The following is an 18,269-nucleotide window of genomic DNA, read 5'->3' as shown; positions in this document are numbered from 1 at the left end:
GTCCAATTTTCATTTAATACCAGAAAAACGAATATTATAGATCAAGGAAGCCGGTGGGTGGAGACATCTTTCTGTTTGCAACATTTGGATATCACTACCTCCCCCTCCAGTTAAAATAGATAACTAAAAGATGAGGGTAAAAAAGATATATAAATAGGAGTTAGGGGTTAGGCAGCCGGCTCGCAGTTTCCCGACTTCCCTTTGAAATAATCCTGTTAACAAAATGAAATAGATTCAGCGAAAATTTTAAGGTTGTGTAACAAAAGAAACTGTTTGTTTTATTCAGTAAAGAAAATATTTTATTTTGTAGAATATGATAATTATGTTGTAACAAGTTAACACGCGGGCAGCAGCGGACTTGTTTATTTTGCTGCAAAATATCATCTTCTTAAGAGCTAAAAATATCATTTTAAAAACTTCAGTTTTAATTGTTAATCGTGACTTTTGTTCGCATCGTGGCTGATATATTGCTGCATAAACATGGCAAAATATGGTGTCTATTTGGCAGTTTTATTCTAATTATATATTCTCTTGCACTTGTACCGGATTCATATTTTTGTTTCCTTTAAATCCATTATCATGATGTTGAGAATTCGTTGAGCATCTTGGCCTCGGATTTTCGGCAGCTGGATTTGCTAACACAATTTGCAATTTTGCATTCTCCTTCCATTGTCTAGTACATGTGTGCTTATTTCAGCATCATAGCGTTGCCTATTTTGTTTCTATGCAATTTGGCTAGAAATCTATCATTTCATGCTTCATTTCATGATACTTCCATCTCATACAATATGCCATGATATTTCATTAATTTTCTCTAATGATATTATAATAATAAAAGTCACGGCCTAATCCCATTCAATCAGCATCAATAGTCAGAAGCGACAGGCTGCTCTTACTGATATATGGTTAAAATCCAGGTCAGTTCTCGTCATGGTTAAAACAACATGTCTCTCAGAGTGCGGGCGGGTCTGTCGCTTCTTATATTCATGTCCTACTGATAAAATAATTTACTTTTAGATTATTTACTTCAACTGATACTTAACAGAACGTATAAATTAATTGTGTATGTAAAGTTACATTCATAATTAAATCTCATACAGTAACAGTCAATTGTTTTTTTTTTTTTTTTTTTTTTTTTTTTTTTAAACAGCTTTTTGCGGTAGTACATATTTATAATGTGTTCAGCTATACAAGTCAAGTCAATTCTAAAAATGTATTTATGTCTTTTCATACGTACATGATAAAACAGTATATTATTTAGATATTATCAAACACGTATACCTTTCTATACAGAAAGATAAGAGACAATTTGATGTATACATTAGTTTTACACATCTACACATTCTAAGACGATGACTGAGTCACACTATTAAATTATTATCAAAAAGTATACATTCAAAAGGTTTCCTTACATGAAAACATGAGGAAACTGTAAATCCATCTGTATACGAACTATCTTTGCCTCAGGAAGTGTATAACCAGAATGAAAATATATATTGATCTGGCAAGCCTTCGGCTAACAGAGTGTCTAAAATAACGTATGTTTCAAAAATTATACCTTTATTCAATTTACGTTTGTCTTTGTTTTCAGAAAATGCCCCCGCGTGCTTGTCGGCTGCTGATATGGATAACGACGTTTTGTTCATTCGTCGTCGTCGGCACGGCAGACCGAGGTAAGTTTATAAATGTTTACTAAATAACTCGTTTGTAGTACAGTAGTTTTTGTTAACAGGTCACAAACTTTAGAAATTGTGCGTTAGGTCGTAGCAGTTATACAATTGCCGTACTAACATCATTTGTAAACATTTTAGAATTACAAAGAGTTTAAAATATAGTCATCTTTACAACCGAAATACTGAACATGGAACACGGAAGTGCAAACACAGGAATGAAACGCCCATTTCTGGCATTTGTTCATGCAAGAACAGCAGGCGATTAATGAACGGACATTATCTGCGTCAGTAATACAAAATTAATGGAATCTATTACAACATTTCAAGGATGTCATCTGACCGTAATATATTCAGCTTGAAGCAGGACAGCTGTGACAGTAAATGTACCTATCAGAATGAATCAATTTTTCATTCAAAGCATCTTCTCAAATAGTATAAATATACACGAAATTCCCACGATTCTCTTTACCTGTAAAACACAGAATGTTTTCAATACATATTTCACCGATGATAGTAAATAAATTTACGATGTGTTCATGGAAGAATGCCATTAAAATAAAGAATAATATAAAGTATTAGATAACAATTTCGGGTTTATATATGAATTGATGAACGTTTTGTGATTACACATTGCATGATTTGCTTTTGCAAAACGGTACAATCCGAGGAATATTACGAGTCTGTATATCATTCCATGATTATGACCATATGATATAATAGTATCATAACATTAGGTATCCAGCAGGAAGTAAATAGTAAAAACAAACTGCCTTTGTGATTGGGCATGACAGAGTTATATTGCTAAACGTTTAACCAGTACCAGTCCTCAATTATGAGCCATATTTCACTCGGCAAGAGTAGAATTCCCGAAAGCATAGAGCACATCAAATACAGCCAACGGTATATATCGGGTTCATTTCCAGTCTGTTTATGTTCTTGTTCCTGTCCGGTCTGTAAAGAAATTTGGTCACAATTCTTGTTTGACTTAAAGAGTATAATGTGTTGGACATGAAATATCGTTGGAACATTTTATTGCTGTATTTCGTTGTTTATTTAGATTTTTTTTTCAGTTTGCTAAACTGGCGAAAGTGCATGCCTATGCCTTTATTGACATAATATCAGTCCTGATAGTCAGTCATAGTGTTATGTTTTAGGAGTTTAAATACTGTTTTCCATTTACATGTCCCATATTTTCCTTGTTCCGCGAGGACACACTGTGTATTTCTGTATTTGTTTTATTGATTCCCTAGTTTGTGTCTTCCCATTATGTCATTTCATAATAATCACTGTCAAATCTTGTTTAGGCCTAATATTTTGTGGTATGCTAGGAAACGATCCATTTCCATTTGAGCACCGGCTTTATTACCGCCTCCCACCCAACTGAACTCCAAGCATTTTATAAACACTTTACATATTGAGAGTAAGTGCAGTGTGCCAGAGCAATAACTTTCTGATTCTTACTTTTCGACTGATCTCTCTTTTTCTGATTTACTCATAGGATTTTGTACAGAGCATAACTCCAAATCTATTAAAGGGGTATTGTTAAAACTTCATATTTGTATTTGTACACTTAGTATGTAACCTTCAGAAAATAAAGTTGTTATCTTATCTTATGACCATTAAGGGAAAGGACAGTGTACGCGACCCGTAACTCACATTGTTTACTTTCTTAATTATCTGCCTTTTGATTTGGTAAGGACACTTTTGTTCTAGACTAAAACAGTTGAAGGGATTTTGTCAAAACTATAAAGGATAACAGATGCCATTTAGAGAAGTTGAATTTACAAGAGCCATAACTCTTTTTGAATAGCATTCCTTTATTTAATTTACACATTACAGTCTCGCTGGCAGCAGAACTGTTGATGTATGAAGGGGATTTTGTTATAACTTCAAGCAATGACAGGGTGTTAAGATAAAGTGCAGTGTATAAGAACAATACGTTTACTTTGCTCACTTTTATTTTTAAAATTTTCCTTTTATTAATTTTACACGTCCGAGTTATAGCTCCATAAGTGCTGAAGGGGCTTTGTCAAAACTGTATACGGCAGTAGATGGAGGACATTGCGGGAAAGTGCACTCTACAAGAACCATACCTCTATTAGTGGCTAACTCGGTTAGCTTTAAATTTTTAATGATCATATAGCAACTTGAAAGCTTATAGTGAAATCCACATCGCATCCATTTCTCACATGTATCTGTGAGCCTTACGAACATGGTTATGGGTTCGATTTCATTTTAGAATAAAACGAACTCGGAGTTATACGGTTCTGGTGTAAATTGTAATAAGGAAACTCAAACATCCAATATAATTATTTTAGGATCCGAACTTATGAATATTACAAACTGTTCCTTTGATCGTGTCTGGATAGTATTTCTGAGTATATAAACATATTGTATATAGACAACAAAGTAGAGTGATCTTTCCTTTGTTAATTGTTGAAGTTCAAAGTGAATGATCGTTTACTGCTTAGTATACTTTGAAATATGTATAGATACTAGATGCTTTGTATCTAATAGTGACTGAAAAGTCTACGTAGCTTTCGTAGGTGCACGTAGACCTTTATACAAATCTAAAATACTTACTTACTCCCAGATAATTCTAGATTAAGTGTACGAATTGCAAGACTGGTGTAAAAAACACTGATGTGGGATAGTGTGCATCAGATTTAACAATGATATATGAACTGCCATTTGTTGTATAGAGGCAATTAGAACATGCAAACACCGCAATAACGAAATACTTGACGCCGCTTGAAGTTGGTTTTTTGCACTTGTTATACAAAATAAACTGGTAACTGAGCATTTTATTAAATAGCACAACACTTTTGAACACTGGAAAACCACATTAATCAACAAAAGTCAAAAACAACGTCGTTAATGAGAAGCATGTTGAAGTCTGGAGCGGTCCTTTTATTAGTTAGCGTATAAACTCAAGTGAAAAAGTGGCAGGATAAAGAAAATATTTAAGTGTTTACGGATTGCAATGGAAACCATATTGTTTGGTTACCTATGGAGGTCGTTTTTGAATATTCAGCAAATGTTTTAACTGCGCAGTTGATATATTGCTCGAAGCGCTGCTGTGATTTCGGCATTGTTCAAAGACGGTAGAAGCATCATCTACTACGCCTAAAACATTAAGATTCCAGAATTATGTTTAATGCTGAATTATTACTTGTAAATACATGCAAAATATGTCAGGAGTACCTGTACGAGCTTAAAAAGAGATAAAATTTGATTGCAGTGGATTTTACTGGAACATTTCAGCTTAAGGTTTTGAAGGAAAGTACAGACTATTTTCTGATAAAGTAAAAACAGAAGATATGTTTTGATGTATTATCTTTTAGCATGGATTAGAGCAACGTGTAACAGCCTATACTTAAAACCATTACTGCATTTTAGATGCGTTTTATTGATTGAGAGAACGGTGTCAGAGATTGTAAATGTCTTTTTATTCAAATTAATTTCATGTCCTTATATTTGCAGCGATTAAGGTTTTATTCACATTACAAAACAAAGAAACGCTCATACAATTGAATGTATTTGTACAAAAAAAAGTTGTAACACTGTTCTTAAGGGCAGACCGAAGTATGTAAAAAAAAAAAAAACAAGAACACTTCTAGCTGTGTATTGCTCAAACACGCCATCTAGCGGTAATGTATATGCCAGAACGGTTTTATCGAGCAGTAAATGGATTGAGCCATCTCAAAGTATACCCAAAACATTAGTTTTGGCTGACTGCAGCATTTTATATTTACTAGTGTGAATAAAAATTATCCTGTGTCTCAAACGCAACATTTATATATATTAATTCTACGTCCAGTAGTTAAAGCATACCCAAAACATCAGTTTTGGCTGACTGCAGCATTTTATATTTACTAGTATGAATAAAAAATATCCTGTGTCTCAAACGCAACATTTATATATATTAATTCTACGTCCAGTAGTTAAAGCATACCCAAAACATCAGTTTTGGCTGACTGCAGCATTTTATATTTACTAGTGTGAATAAAAATTATCCTGTGTCTCAAACGCAACATTTATATATATTAATTCTACGTCCAGTAGTTAAAGGATACCCAAAACATCAGTTTTGGCTGACTGCAGCATTTTATATTTACTAGTATGAATAAAAAATATCCTGTGTCTCAAACGCAACATTTATATATATTAATTCTACGTCCAGTAGTTAAAGCATACCCAAAACATCAGTTTTGGCTGACTGCAACATTTTATATTTACTAGTGTGAATAAAAAATATCCTTTGTCTCAAACGCAACATTTATATATATTAATTCTACGTCCAGTAGTTAACCATACATCAATTTTAAGACAATCATTTTAATATTGCCTTCCTATAAAATGCTGAAAACAGCGATATAAATCTTAGTGAAGAACACCTGTTTAACATTATAAATGTTGTGGGACAGTGTACTAAAACAAGAGATTGTCTCAATTCTAGCAATTATTCCTCAAAACTGCTGAAATGTGCAAAAATGGTCTTAGAGTATTTCTTTGAAATTTGTTTTGTTCTATTAAAAGCTAGCAAATTGCCTATTTCAATGTATTTAAATTATTATTAAAGAAAACCTTTTTTAAAATAAAAACAATAATTCTCTAGATCTAGGTTTCATTTAACGTTTAAAGACGTACAGTTTTGACGATAATTGACAGTTTAACAACAGAAATTATATTGGTTTGTTGAACCTATAAATTTGACAAAAACTAATGTTACAAATTCTGACTGGTATACATTTTCAATTTGGTATATTCTAAATAATTCTGTCTTAGAATTGATGACATTTACATTAATGTTCTTGCGCAAAATAATATAAAAGGTGTCGTTAGCACGTTTACACGATTTCTCAGTGGTGTCCTCCTCAGAGAGATAATGTACATAGATCGGCACTGTGGAGCTAGGCATTAATGTTTGTTATAGGCAAACTAATCTGTGTTTTGGTCCTTTGTTTTGTTCACACGATAGAACTCCTGAAGCTATTTAAATTTTATGTAATTATGTCGCTTTTCTTCTTAAAAAGAAAATCAAAAGCAAGAAAGATTAAGTCAGAATATCAAAGAGAAAATGTCTAGTCGGTAGCTAGACTAGAGACAAACATGTTACAACGTGGAGCTGCCCAACAGAAGAGACCGAAATATATTTATTATACCATATGATTTGCATAATTCTATAATTTTATGCAACTGTTGATGTGTATCAACCGCATTTAATTTAATGTCACTGGTGTAAACTCCAATCTAGCCGTCAAAAATACTTTATTTATACTGATTAAATCATTTATGCCTTGATCGTACTTCCTTATTTTTGATATTAAGCGCTGCGAAATAGATATCACAAACACAGATACTGAGTGAGTTTTTATTAGCCAATTATTTTACGTCCGGCTGTGAATTTAACATACATCATTTAAGTGGGATACTGAGTGTGTATATGACCTATTAGCCATTTAAGTTATTTTACGCCTGACTGTGAATTTAACATACTTCATTTAAGTGGCAGTTTTAACACCACATTATCATTACAGTCATAATTACATTTGTATATAAATCTTGGTTACAATCAGTTGATACACTGTTTTAATCCGCCAATACCTGAGATTTCACACTGATCATATTATTTAGAACTCGAGATTTTTCTGATCTTTTAGGAACATGGAGATAAAAGAGTAACTGATGCTGGAGGGGGCGGGGTTGTACGTTTAAGTACCTCACATGTTAAACAGTATCTATAAAACCGGGCCTACTATTGTTTTAATTGGTCGCTTCAGGCTTCCGAAAGTCTTAAAGATTAGACTTTTGCCGAATTAGATGCATGGTTTGCAGCGAACTAAGGATTTAGTTAAATTCATTTTGATTTTCTTTTGTAAATAAATTAATAGATAAAATTTCCTTCTAAAAAGGAATGAATGGGCTAGTAGAGTTCAGAAAAGGCAATATTGTTTCGGGCTAGTTAGTGTCCGGTGCTTGAAAATGTAGTATGTACATGACATCCTGAAGGTACATTTTTATAACGTATTTGCTCAAGCTGCATAAAGAGTTGTGTTTGTTAACTAAGACTATCCCTTTACACTCTAATGCCGCAACATAAGCACACATTTGCAGCAAAGTCTCTTCAGATACCCTTTTTGCAGATTGTGATCTTCCAACATGTTCAGTTGCTTTGTTCGTATCTGCATAGCGTCCCTTTCATTTATAATTTTACTATTCTCTTCTTTTGATAAAGAGGCAAATCTCACTTTTTGTTACTGTCGTCTGTTTTGAAATTTATTTATATAAGACATATCAGAAAGCACTAAACTTTATTACAACGAACATTGGCCGTCAACTGAAATAAGCTGGCGAACTGTAGTAATGGATGATAAACAGGAAGTTGTTGTTTTTCATTTGATAAATATGACGCATTGTTTTACATGGAACCAAACAGTGATCTATATTTTGGAAACACACTGTGTTATTTTTAGTAGGAAAACCAAAATATACATAATGCCCGGTTGAAAGAGAACAATCCTTCGGACTGAATCAGGTAGTGTTGACCAGTCGATGGAGTCTTATTATTTTCCGCCTTGTTTGCATTTTGTTTCCTGGCTTCTCCTATTACACTTAGCTACATTCGGGGATGCAAAGTAAGCAGGTTTTAGCCGTAGCTCCAGTAGCATCTAAAATGCGACGTTATAGAGAATGAACATAGCAACAACTATACACATATAGGTTGTCATTGACTGATTGGTACACCAACTAAGAACTTCGTTTTATTTCCTTTTCAGCTCCCATTATTGAGTCGGCTAAAGGCTGAAAGCCTTTTGACGAGTCCTTGCTATCCAACGATTCTCTAAATGGACCAAATAACACAGTGAAGGGATGTAGTTTCATTAGATTTCTCAAACTTCAAACAGTTCACTGCATGAATGAAGTTACATTGTGTCAATTCCCTTTGCTATGACCAATATACGATGTAATCTGTCATATTTATGACTTGTAATTGTGCAATTCTCGAATGTAACTCATTAAGCATAAATGTGCATTTGAAGAATTGCGCAGGCTTACAAAGCTTGGGTAACATCCAGCGAAAGACAAAAAATAGTTCCAGCAGGGCTCCAGATAAGATGCGTATTAGCGTAAATTACGTATAGAAATAATGCAAATACGCATGTCTAATAATTTCTAAGCGTATAAAAACGTATATAAAATTACAGAAACGCACACAATGATTTTTTAAAAACAAAATCTGAATCGTCTGGATGCGTTAGGTAACATAGCCGATCAGCCTTAATTCTCCCACATTGAACGTAAACACACTTCGTATGATTTCTATAAACTTTGCGTGGGTTGAATTTTGCAGTCAGTAAACGGATAAATTATCGGAAGAAGAAGCTCTTACTGGTTTGTTTAGTTACTACTGATATTAAAAATGATTTTAATTCTTATTTTTCGAGAAATAAACAAATCGGCGAAACATTAAATTGTATTTTCTTGTAGTTTTTGAAATCGAAAGTAGATCGTCTATGTTTGGCGAAACGAAACAACTTTTTTATGAAAAGATTTAAATAAGAGGTAATTTAACCATAAACTTCAATGTCAGATACTGCCAATTGCTGCTAAATGTCTTCGTATCATCACAATTTGTAAAATATATTGTTCAAACTGGAGAAAAGTGTAATCGTATTCGGATATAATATTTTGGGTAGATATCGAGCTGTGTTATGAAATTTTAAGAAAAAAACTGAAAACAAACTGAAACTGGTAGACTATACTGTCAGTACATCAATCATTAGCCGACTCAGGCCATTCAGGCCTTTGATTAATCGTAATAGCAAGTTTACAAATTGACGATGTTTGTAAGTTGTCTTTATACAAAAGTATGATAATTGCAAATGATTCTAAAATCTTTTTGAAAACATAAGCTATATTTTTCACAGACTGGATCGTATTCAAAGAGGTTGATAATTTCGTATTCTTTTCATGAAAGGCAAAGTCTTATATAAAAACATTCTGGTATGGTTTTTATTGTTTTTAAAGTTTTGTAGGGTTCAATAAAGGTATCATAAGAAGAGACCAACTGCTAATGGTATATGTCAAACATTTCGAAAATCATGCGTAATCTTTAAGGGCTTTCACATGTCAGTCTGTGTATATGTACTCAACGCAAAGCATTTGATCAACCGTTTAAACTAAACAGCTATTTTTAATGTTTGGATGGTATATATGAGGGATGTTGTATTTATATTCCAGCCTGGAAGAACAATCTATAGATAAAATATTTTAAAGGTAATAAAATAAAGAGTCAGATACTTTCAAAACTTCTACTTGTATTTCTAGAACAGCATACTTATGTGCACTTAACACTTTTATAAACTTCTCTTATATCTTATACTACACCCTGGTCTGAGGCAACGAACTACATCAGATTGTAAATGCTATAAAACCTGTAGGAAAGAAATATTGAATTGATTTGAAACACGTAATGATTGGGATGAAAACAGCTCGTATTATTGTGAACATTTGTATTATTCTTACCTGATCTAGCATAATTTGCACAAGATAAATATGCAAGTGCTGCAATTACAATATGTACCTAAAAAATTATTACAAGTCAGAATTTGCAAATAGGAAACTTGTATACAGATTCGAAAAAAAACGTTGTTATGGATTGCACCATTTACATATTGCTATGATTTTTCGTGAAACTAGAAAGATCAACATCAACATGGTATTACCAATTTTTTTCGTCGTTTCGGCGCCATATCTTTTTCGAGATAAATAAATAAAATGTCTTTCTAGCAAAAAATATAATATTCAGTACCAGTACGTCGACCAAACTAATCAAAACGTCTGTAAACGGATGACAAGTCATAAATGTGATATTAGAAATGTATGGATCCATCCTATTCTTTAGATGTTGCATCGCATTATAATATCATAATATAAATAAAAACATTTCATTTATGCGTTTAGATAATGATAACTGGTGACTTAAATCGTAAATGTAAAGAGAATTTTGGGATTCATAAGTTAAAACCATTGCCACCTAACTGTTTGATTTCCAAAATGGTGTTCGTGACATATATAACATAAATAATATACACTTTTATTGCTGGTCAAAAGTGAAAACTATTTTCACATATCTTCTTGGCGTCCTGTTTTATCAATTTTGTAGGAAACGGACTGTTATATCAAATCATCTTTGAAAAAATATCCTCATTTCTGGTCTCAGATAACGCATGCTGTTGCATCTTGCCGAAAACGAGAAGAAAACGGGAATAACATTATATATTGCTATATTGCTGTGGTAACGCTATTTTTAATCATGAATGTTTGCTTTTTCGTTGTATAACCTCTGAAATAAATGACCTGTAGTAACTGAAATATTTTGATTAAAAGAAATTGATGTTTTAACATGACAGTTTTGCTAAGCAATTTGAAAGGAAATATGTTCATTTTTGACACTATTCTGCCTATTTTTGTATTTTTATTTTTGATTTTCGCAATGTCATCAAACAGAAAATATGGAAATTAGCCTTTCAGCTGCAACTTATGTTATCAAAAGTTTGAAAACTTCCAGTTTTTGACCAAGATGTGTGAAAGATGTGGCGCTGGCCTAGTGCAAGTCATGCGCTAAAAGGTACTTTCAAGTACTTACCCATGGAATATAGATACCATGCATCGCGATATATCAGATTTAAATATATTGACTAAACTTTAAAGTTCCACAAGGCTTTAACTTTTATGTAAGAAACAAATGAAGCAGCTATCCAAATAGATGTTATGCATGAATACATAGCTAGAAGGCACTTCCTTTAAATATTACACTTGATCGTACACAGTTAGAACCATGAAGGAAGATAAATCTAAATAATGGATTCAGTAGTATTTACATTAATAATCAGTATTCAAACCTTTTGGAAATATGAGAAAACACGAAAGCATGATTTAACAAGAAATACAGGTATTATATATTCATAACAAGATGTGTGGCAGCCAGATTATCATTACAGCCTGTATTATAAACCTTTTGAAATCCAATTAATTTGTTCACGTATTTATTGAACGTCCATATATTACAGTACTCGAATGCTGGCAACCGGGTATGCTTTTCGGCAATCGCATTTTGGACTGCTTAATTGTTTGTCACAAGAGGTAGATGTCATGAAAAACACTGACATGTCAATTCCTGAAGTTGTATTATTAAACATTACCTCAATAAATTGAAATTCTAAAAAGGAAATGTATTAAGTTTTAAACTTTTTATAGTGGCGAACTCGAAGTAATGTCACGTTATGCATTCAAATTGGAAATTAAGCTGATATTCCTCACGGTATTAGAGTGCTTAATGACATGTCTTTTGACGTGTAAATGATTGTCATTAAGTATGTGTCTTAGAAAAAATATAGGTCAGAGATAATGGTATAAAATGATCAGATGAAAAAAGAGTTCTTCTATTATATGACTGTAATGCACATTGACAAAGGCCTGCAAACGATGGCAATCATGGAAACACTGTCACTATGGCAAAGTGATCACGAGCGGCAGAAATGTTGAGGACATTTAAATTGCTACGGTGTGAATTGGTGACTTACAAAATTGCAGGAATTACAATGAGCAAGAATGACAGAAAATCTTAGCAACATAGTACAAAGTTTAAAAAGAAAATATGATTACTTTGAAAGCAAAGAACAATAAAATTACGACCACGGTGTACATGAATGTCTTTGATAGTTAGGCCAAAATAGACACAATGTACATGTCTAACTTTTATAAGCAGGACAACATAAACACAATGTACTTGACTGAATTAGATAAGCCGAGTACGATTAACACATTGAACATGACTGAATTAGAAAAGCAGCACATCATTATCACAATAATCATGACGAAGCTAGACAAGCAGGACAACATAAGAACAATTTACATGATTGACTAACAAAAGCAGGACAACAAGCACAATTTACATGACTGACTTACAAAAGCAGGACAGCATAAGCACAATTTACATATCTGACTTACAGAAGCAGGACGACATTAACGCAATGTACTTGACTGAATAAGATGAGCAGAAAAAACAATTAATATAAACACGAAAAATAGTAATGATTTACGAACATACTCGTGCTTACAGCTAACCATTCTTCGTAAACCAGACATTACCAGTTTGCTTTCGTGTTTGCAATTGTCATTCGAAAAAAATCATCTACGCTGCTAGAGAAATAAACCAATTTATTACATAATAATGTTGCTTCTTGATGCATATGTAGTCTGTGTCAGAAGTAAATGTTGAAGCTAAAAGTAACAAGACACTATCTTTTCTTTCTAGCAATCATTAATAATGTCTAAATGTGCATTTCTTCTGTTTTAAATCTAATATATCTTGATTAATTAAAGTGTAATATAGCTCCGTTATTTAAGCCTCCAATTTATTTCCCTACAATTGCTATAAATCAAAAGTGTTCTTTCCGTTAGCTATCACGAATAACTTTTTTCTCTGATTCCGAGAATATACGTTTTAAGTTTCTGCGAATTACAACCCAAAGGAAATTACGCATCGTATCATCCTAGCATGTAACACCAACATAAAGCAGTTGTATGCTTCCTAACTTCTCTCCGAATAAGCACGAATGAATATTTTAAATATTATTTAAAACATTTTTAGTCTTAGAATCGAAAAAGTCATTGTAATCATGGAATCATAATCTCAAATTCTACCGGCATTACAGACATGTGTTACGTGTCATTGCACACAGGTGGTACAGGCGGAATATTTCTGTGATTGATGGATGGATCTGTTTCTTTCCATCAAATTCCCGAAGAATGAGTTGAGAGATGATACATGTACTAAACATGAGATAGAAATTCTATAAATTTATGTCTTATGGCGAGAAGCTACGTTAAAAGTAGACAAACGTCGCAATCGTCATGGTAACTAGAGATTTGAGAAGTTTATGATTACGGCTCTTTGGAATAATATCAATGTGTACATGCTGTGGTATATGTAATATTACAAACTTAATATACTACGTTGACCACGACATCCAAACTGAATGCTCACCAGAAGAATATTTGTTTCAAGAACGAACTATAGAAGAATGTTCTAGAATATTCTTAACTACGAAATAGCTAAATAGACGATCCTATTAAGGTGACAGGCCAGCATATTTATTTTTTCTTCTTTTTGCCACAGGCCTTAGCTATTGAAATAAGGAAAGAAAAAAGATTTTGATACAGCCTTATAACATACAAATAAATCTTTATAGTATCTTTATTGTAGTTTGAAATACCTGATTTAAGAAATACAATTGATCATTATTCAATCATGGGCATACATTATTGACGAATCGGACCATTTAGCCAGTGGAATAAAGCCATATCCTTTAACTAACTCTTTGGAACTTTTAAATGAACTGAAACATTCAATTGAAATACATGTATTCTGTTTCGATAATTAATGCAAATGAATAATCATGAATGCATTTGCATTAAACACTATTTACAGCCTGCAACATATCTCATTCAAATTTCAGTGCTTTTACTTGCATTTCGTTCTGACATTATTCATAACATGTTATATATTAAAATTCAATTTTGGATGTAATTCTTTTAAATTTAGATCTACCAGATGATAATAATGGCATCTTTATATTTCATCGGATTAAAATCTAATTTCGCGTAATGAAGAAAAACATTGCACTTAATTAGATTTAAATTGTCTGTAAATGTAATTAATTAACTTGGCTCCTAAAACTAATCATTTATTCCAAGACCTGTCCTCAAAAGCAATTTGACTTGCTATATCATCAGTAGTAATTTGTGGATTTAGGTTTTTCAGAGTAAAGGTAATATGGCACCAAACAAGACTAAAATGTTTGTTTTACATCTCATTTACGTCGAAATGAAAATATCAGGTATGGAATCAAATCCTTAATATCTCCTGTGATCATGGTGACACAGCTTAACTACGAGTTCAGACCCTTATAGTTGCCACTTACGATTATGCAAGTGTACGACAGTGGTTTTATTCATATAGAAGTTGTCCCAGAACCACTTGCGACACTATCATTTGCAAAATTAATCTTGAAACGGAAATTAACAGCTGTACAATCATATAACATAAAATAACTAAGATTTGTTCTTCTTTCGGTCTACTACATTGTATCACCTATAGTACATTTTTAAATAATGAAGATCTCTTAACATACAGGACTGTAGTGACGTATGTTACTATTACTTGGTAAAATATCTAGCAGTCAGTTATTTAATGTTCATATCTGATGTACGACAACATCACTTTCTCGATATTCTGTCATTGATTCCTAAATTCAAAGTCAGAAAATATGCTAAAACCTGTATTCGTACCGTTGCACATGATATAAACTCTCTCATTTGTGAAAGTGTTCTTGTCTCCGTTTCCCCTCTCCTGTCTCGGTGACGAGACTATAATTATAAACCTCATATGCATACGAGCCGTGCCATGAAAAAACCAACATAGTGCTTTTGCGACCAGCATGGATCCAGACCAGCGTGCGCATCCGTGCAGTCTGGTCAGGATCCATGCTGTTCGCTTTCAAAGCCTATTGCAATAAGAGAATACGTTAGCGAACTGCATGGATCCTGACCAGACTGCACGGATGCGCAGGCTGGTCTGGATACATGCTGGTCGCAAAACCACTATGTTGGTTTCCTCATGGCACGGGTCATATACATCTTTCTTAGGAACCTTAATCTTTAGCAGAAATAAGAACATAAGCTTTTTTTCCCATATTCCCCAGAGGCACGACGACATATTACAAATCAGTAACGTGTTATAATATGTAAAACGTCTGTTCTTATGAATACATTTATATTCCGGATTACACTTGTCGAAAAATGGTTGGCTAGAAACACGTCGCCTGCGATTTTAAATGTCTACAACTTTGGCAGCTTGATGATTTTACCACTAAGATACAACATAATGATTTTAAGCCTTCCAAAACTAGTTAGTATTCAGTTCCTAGGCTGAATATAACATATTTGTTTAGTGTTTCTTTTGAGACAAAGGTTGTTGATATTCAGGTATATCCAGACAAAATATATTTTTAAGGGATTCTCACATTTAAAATATTAAATGGGCGACACTGATTTGTTTGTTTGTTTTGGGTTTAACGCCGTTTTTCAACAGTATTTCAGTCATGTAACGGAGGGCAGTTAGCCTAACCAGTGTTCCTGGATTCTGTACCAGTACAAACCTGTTCTCCGCAAGTAACTGTCAACTTCCCCACATGAATCAGAGGTGGAGGACTAATGATTTCAGACACAATGACGTTTATCAAATAGTCACGGAGAACAAACGCCCCGCCCGAGGATCGAACTCGCGACCCCGCGAACCGTAGACCAACGCTTTTACCTACTGAGCTAAGAGGGCGGGCGACACTGAATTTCTGATTGCTTATTGTTTTCATAAAAAGGAAAACTTTGTTGAAAAAAAGTAAATTGTTAAATTGCTCTAAAACGAGTCATTTTCGAAATAAATAAAATATCAGCAACATCTCAACATAAAGAAAACAATGTAATAATCTTTTAAACAATAGACGGAGGTAGTTTGATTTAGTAATAACATATTTACGTATGTGCATAGAGATAATGTTAAACTTTCAAGCTTTTGCAAAATATAAACATCAGTTACAATCTTACTAATAAAAATATTGCATAATCTTTAGACTTGTAAAACCATCACAATTTTCTGAAATAGGAACGCCAATGAAGTAGTTACATTGCATTTTATCCTGTCACTTGCAGTATTTTCGACCCGATAGATCTATCAGGCTGCCGTATATCTTTCTTGATATACCGTCAGTTGACACGTGACCAGTGATACGGTCAGTTGGTCATGTGACCTTATGATCGATATTGTTGTCATAAGAAATTTTGCGTTGAAACCATCACCATTGTGTTGGAAATTTCCGAACTAAGAAAATGAGTGGTCAAATAATGAGTTTTTATTCAAAAACGAAGAAGTTATTGCGATTTTGTCGGTGATTACGTCATTATATAAGTGACGTCATTACGAATATGACGTCATTAAAACGGTTGTCGCACACTTATTTTTGTAAAATAAATTGCCAAATATCGGAAAATGAAGTAATGACTAGATAAATAGAATAATAGGTTAGTGCCTAAGATGGAGAAAGTTTATCTGGCTCGGCTCCGGACGTTATCAGGTTCGCCTTCGGCTCACCCGATAACCTCCTCCACCTCGCCAGATAAACTTTCTCATCTACGACACTAACATATTATTATCTATATAGTAGCTTGTTACAGTGCCGCGCACAGAGTTTATAATTAGTTCGCTAATGCCACTTTAAGCAGTTGTCCGAAATGGAAATATATCCTTAAAACAACACTTTTTCTTGTTAAATAATACAGAGGCATTTCATTTTGAATTTGATTACGGAAACGCCTACTCACAGAGTGTAAAGCATTTTTCCTCAATTAAAAAAGTATCACTATATTACAAAATGGAAACATTTAGCTTATGACAGATTTATGCATGTAAGAGGAGTGACATATTTTCTAATTTCTAGAAAGTAGCACCATTTCAGATTAATAAACTTCGTGACTGATTTAGGTTTTCTTCTTTTATCGAGAAATGGGAAGCTCACTAATGAAACCTATTTCTGTCTGATTGTTAGTTGTTTATGTCTGTCTTTAATCTAAAAACATCATCTTTATTAAAATGGTCGATTTTGCGTTATGAAATAAATACTTTATTTAACCTTTAAAGGCCCGCTACAACCTAGCGACATACATTTTTTTCCTCTACATGAACTTACGAAGATGAAGATCATTCTGATAATACATTTATGATACAGATATACCACAGAATGACAGCGTTTACTATTTTTTACAACTTTTCCTACTGTTACTGTACATTTTAACCTCTAGCTTGCTAAATTTCTAAAATGGACAGGTCCACCATTCAGATCGGGCAGTACTATTTATTATTCGAAGGGGTGTTCACTGAAAATTTACTGACTGAATAGCGAACAGTGCAGACCATGATCAGAAACTTTGTGGAATGAGCATTAACAAAATTAATGGTTGTACATATATTCTAGGTCTATGATCATACCATTAAATACTGTAGAACTGGATATTTTACGCTCTTTTTTCGCGATTTTTAGTTTTCTTTTTTAGCTTTTTTAAAGTTAGTTCTTTTAGAGGATTGTGTTTGAATACATACTGATTGTTTTTTTTTATCTCCACTTTCATCTCAAATTTCGCGAATATTACCGACACTAAAACAACACCGAATGTTACGAGTAAACAATAATAGTATTTATAAAACCACAAAACACCCAATTCCGGAACTTTGTTCCAGTATACTTTTAGCAATGCCCAAAAGAAAAAATAAGCGTAAAAAGAACATGAAAATCTTATCTGGTTGGTTTCGTGTGAGACAAAATTCCGTAACTTGTTGACAAAGTTTAAGTAATTTGTTCATTTTTTATTCATAACCATTCCTGTCTGAGAATGTTTAACTGCATCGTTCATGACTGAAACTGTTGCAAGTTATTTTTGCCTTTGTATTCAATTTTTAACATAATAACTTTATCA

General features: G+C 33.1%; 1 protein-coding gene across 8 annotated transcripts in view; it reads left to right on the top strand.

Moving 5' to 3' along the window:
- Positions 1-18,269, top strand: part of LOC123552330 (dorsal-ventral patterning tolloid-like protein 1) — a 296,660-nt gene that overhangs the window by 244,504 nt on the left and 33,887 nt on the right. For all 8 annotated transcript variants that reach the window (XM_045341905.2, XM_045341904.2, XM_045341903.2 and 5 more), the window contains one exon: positions 1,592-1,673. In XM_045341905.2, the coding sequence (XP_045197840.2) occupies positions 1,595-1,673 (79 nt within the window). In that variant the 5' untranslated portion in view covers positions 1,592-1,594. The remainder of the gene's footprint in view (positions 1-1,591; positions 1,674-18,269) is intronic.

The sequence above is a fragment of the Mercenaria mercenaria genome, chromosome 4 (genome assembly GCF_021730395.1).
Source record: "Mercenaria mercenaria strain notata chromosome 4, MADL_Memer_1, whole genome shotgun sequence".
Lineage (NCBI taxonomy): Eukaryota > Metazoa > Mollusca > Bivalvia > Venerida > Veneridae > Mercenaria > Mercenaria mercenaria.
The sequence above is the reverse complement of the archived record's forward strand: the minus strand, read 5'-3'. Positions and strand labels throughout refer to the sequence as shown.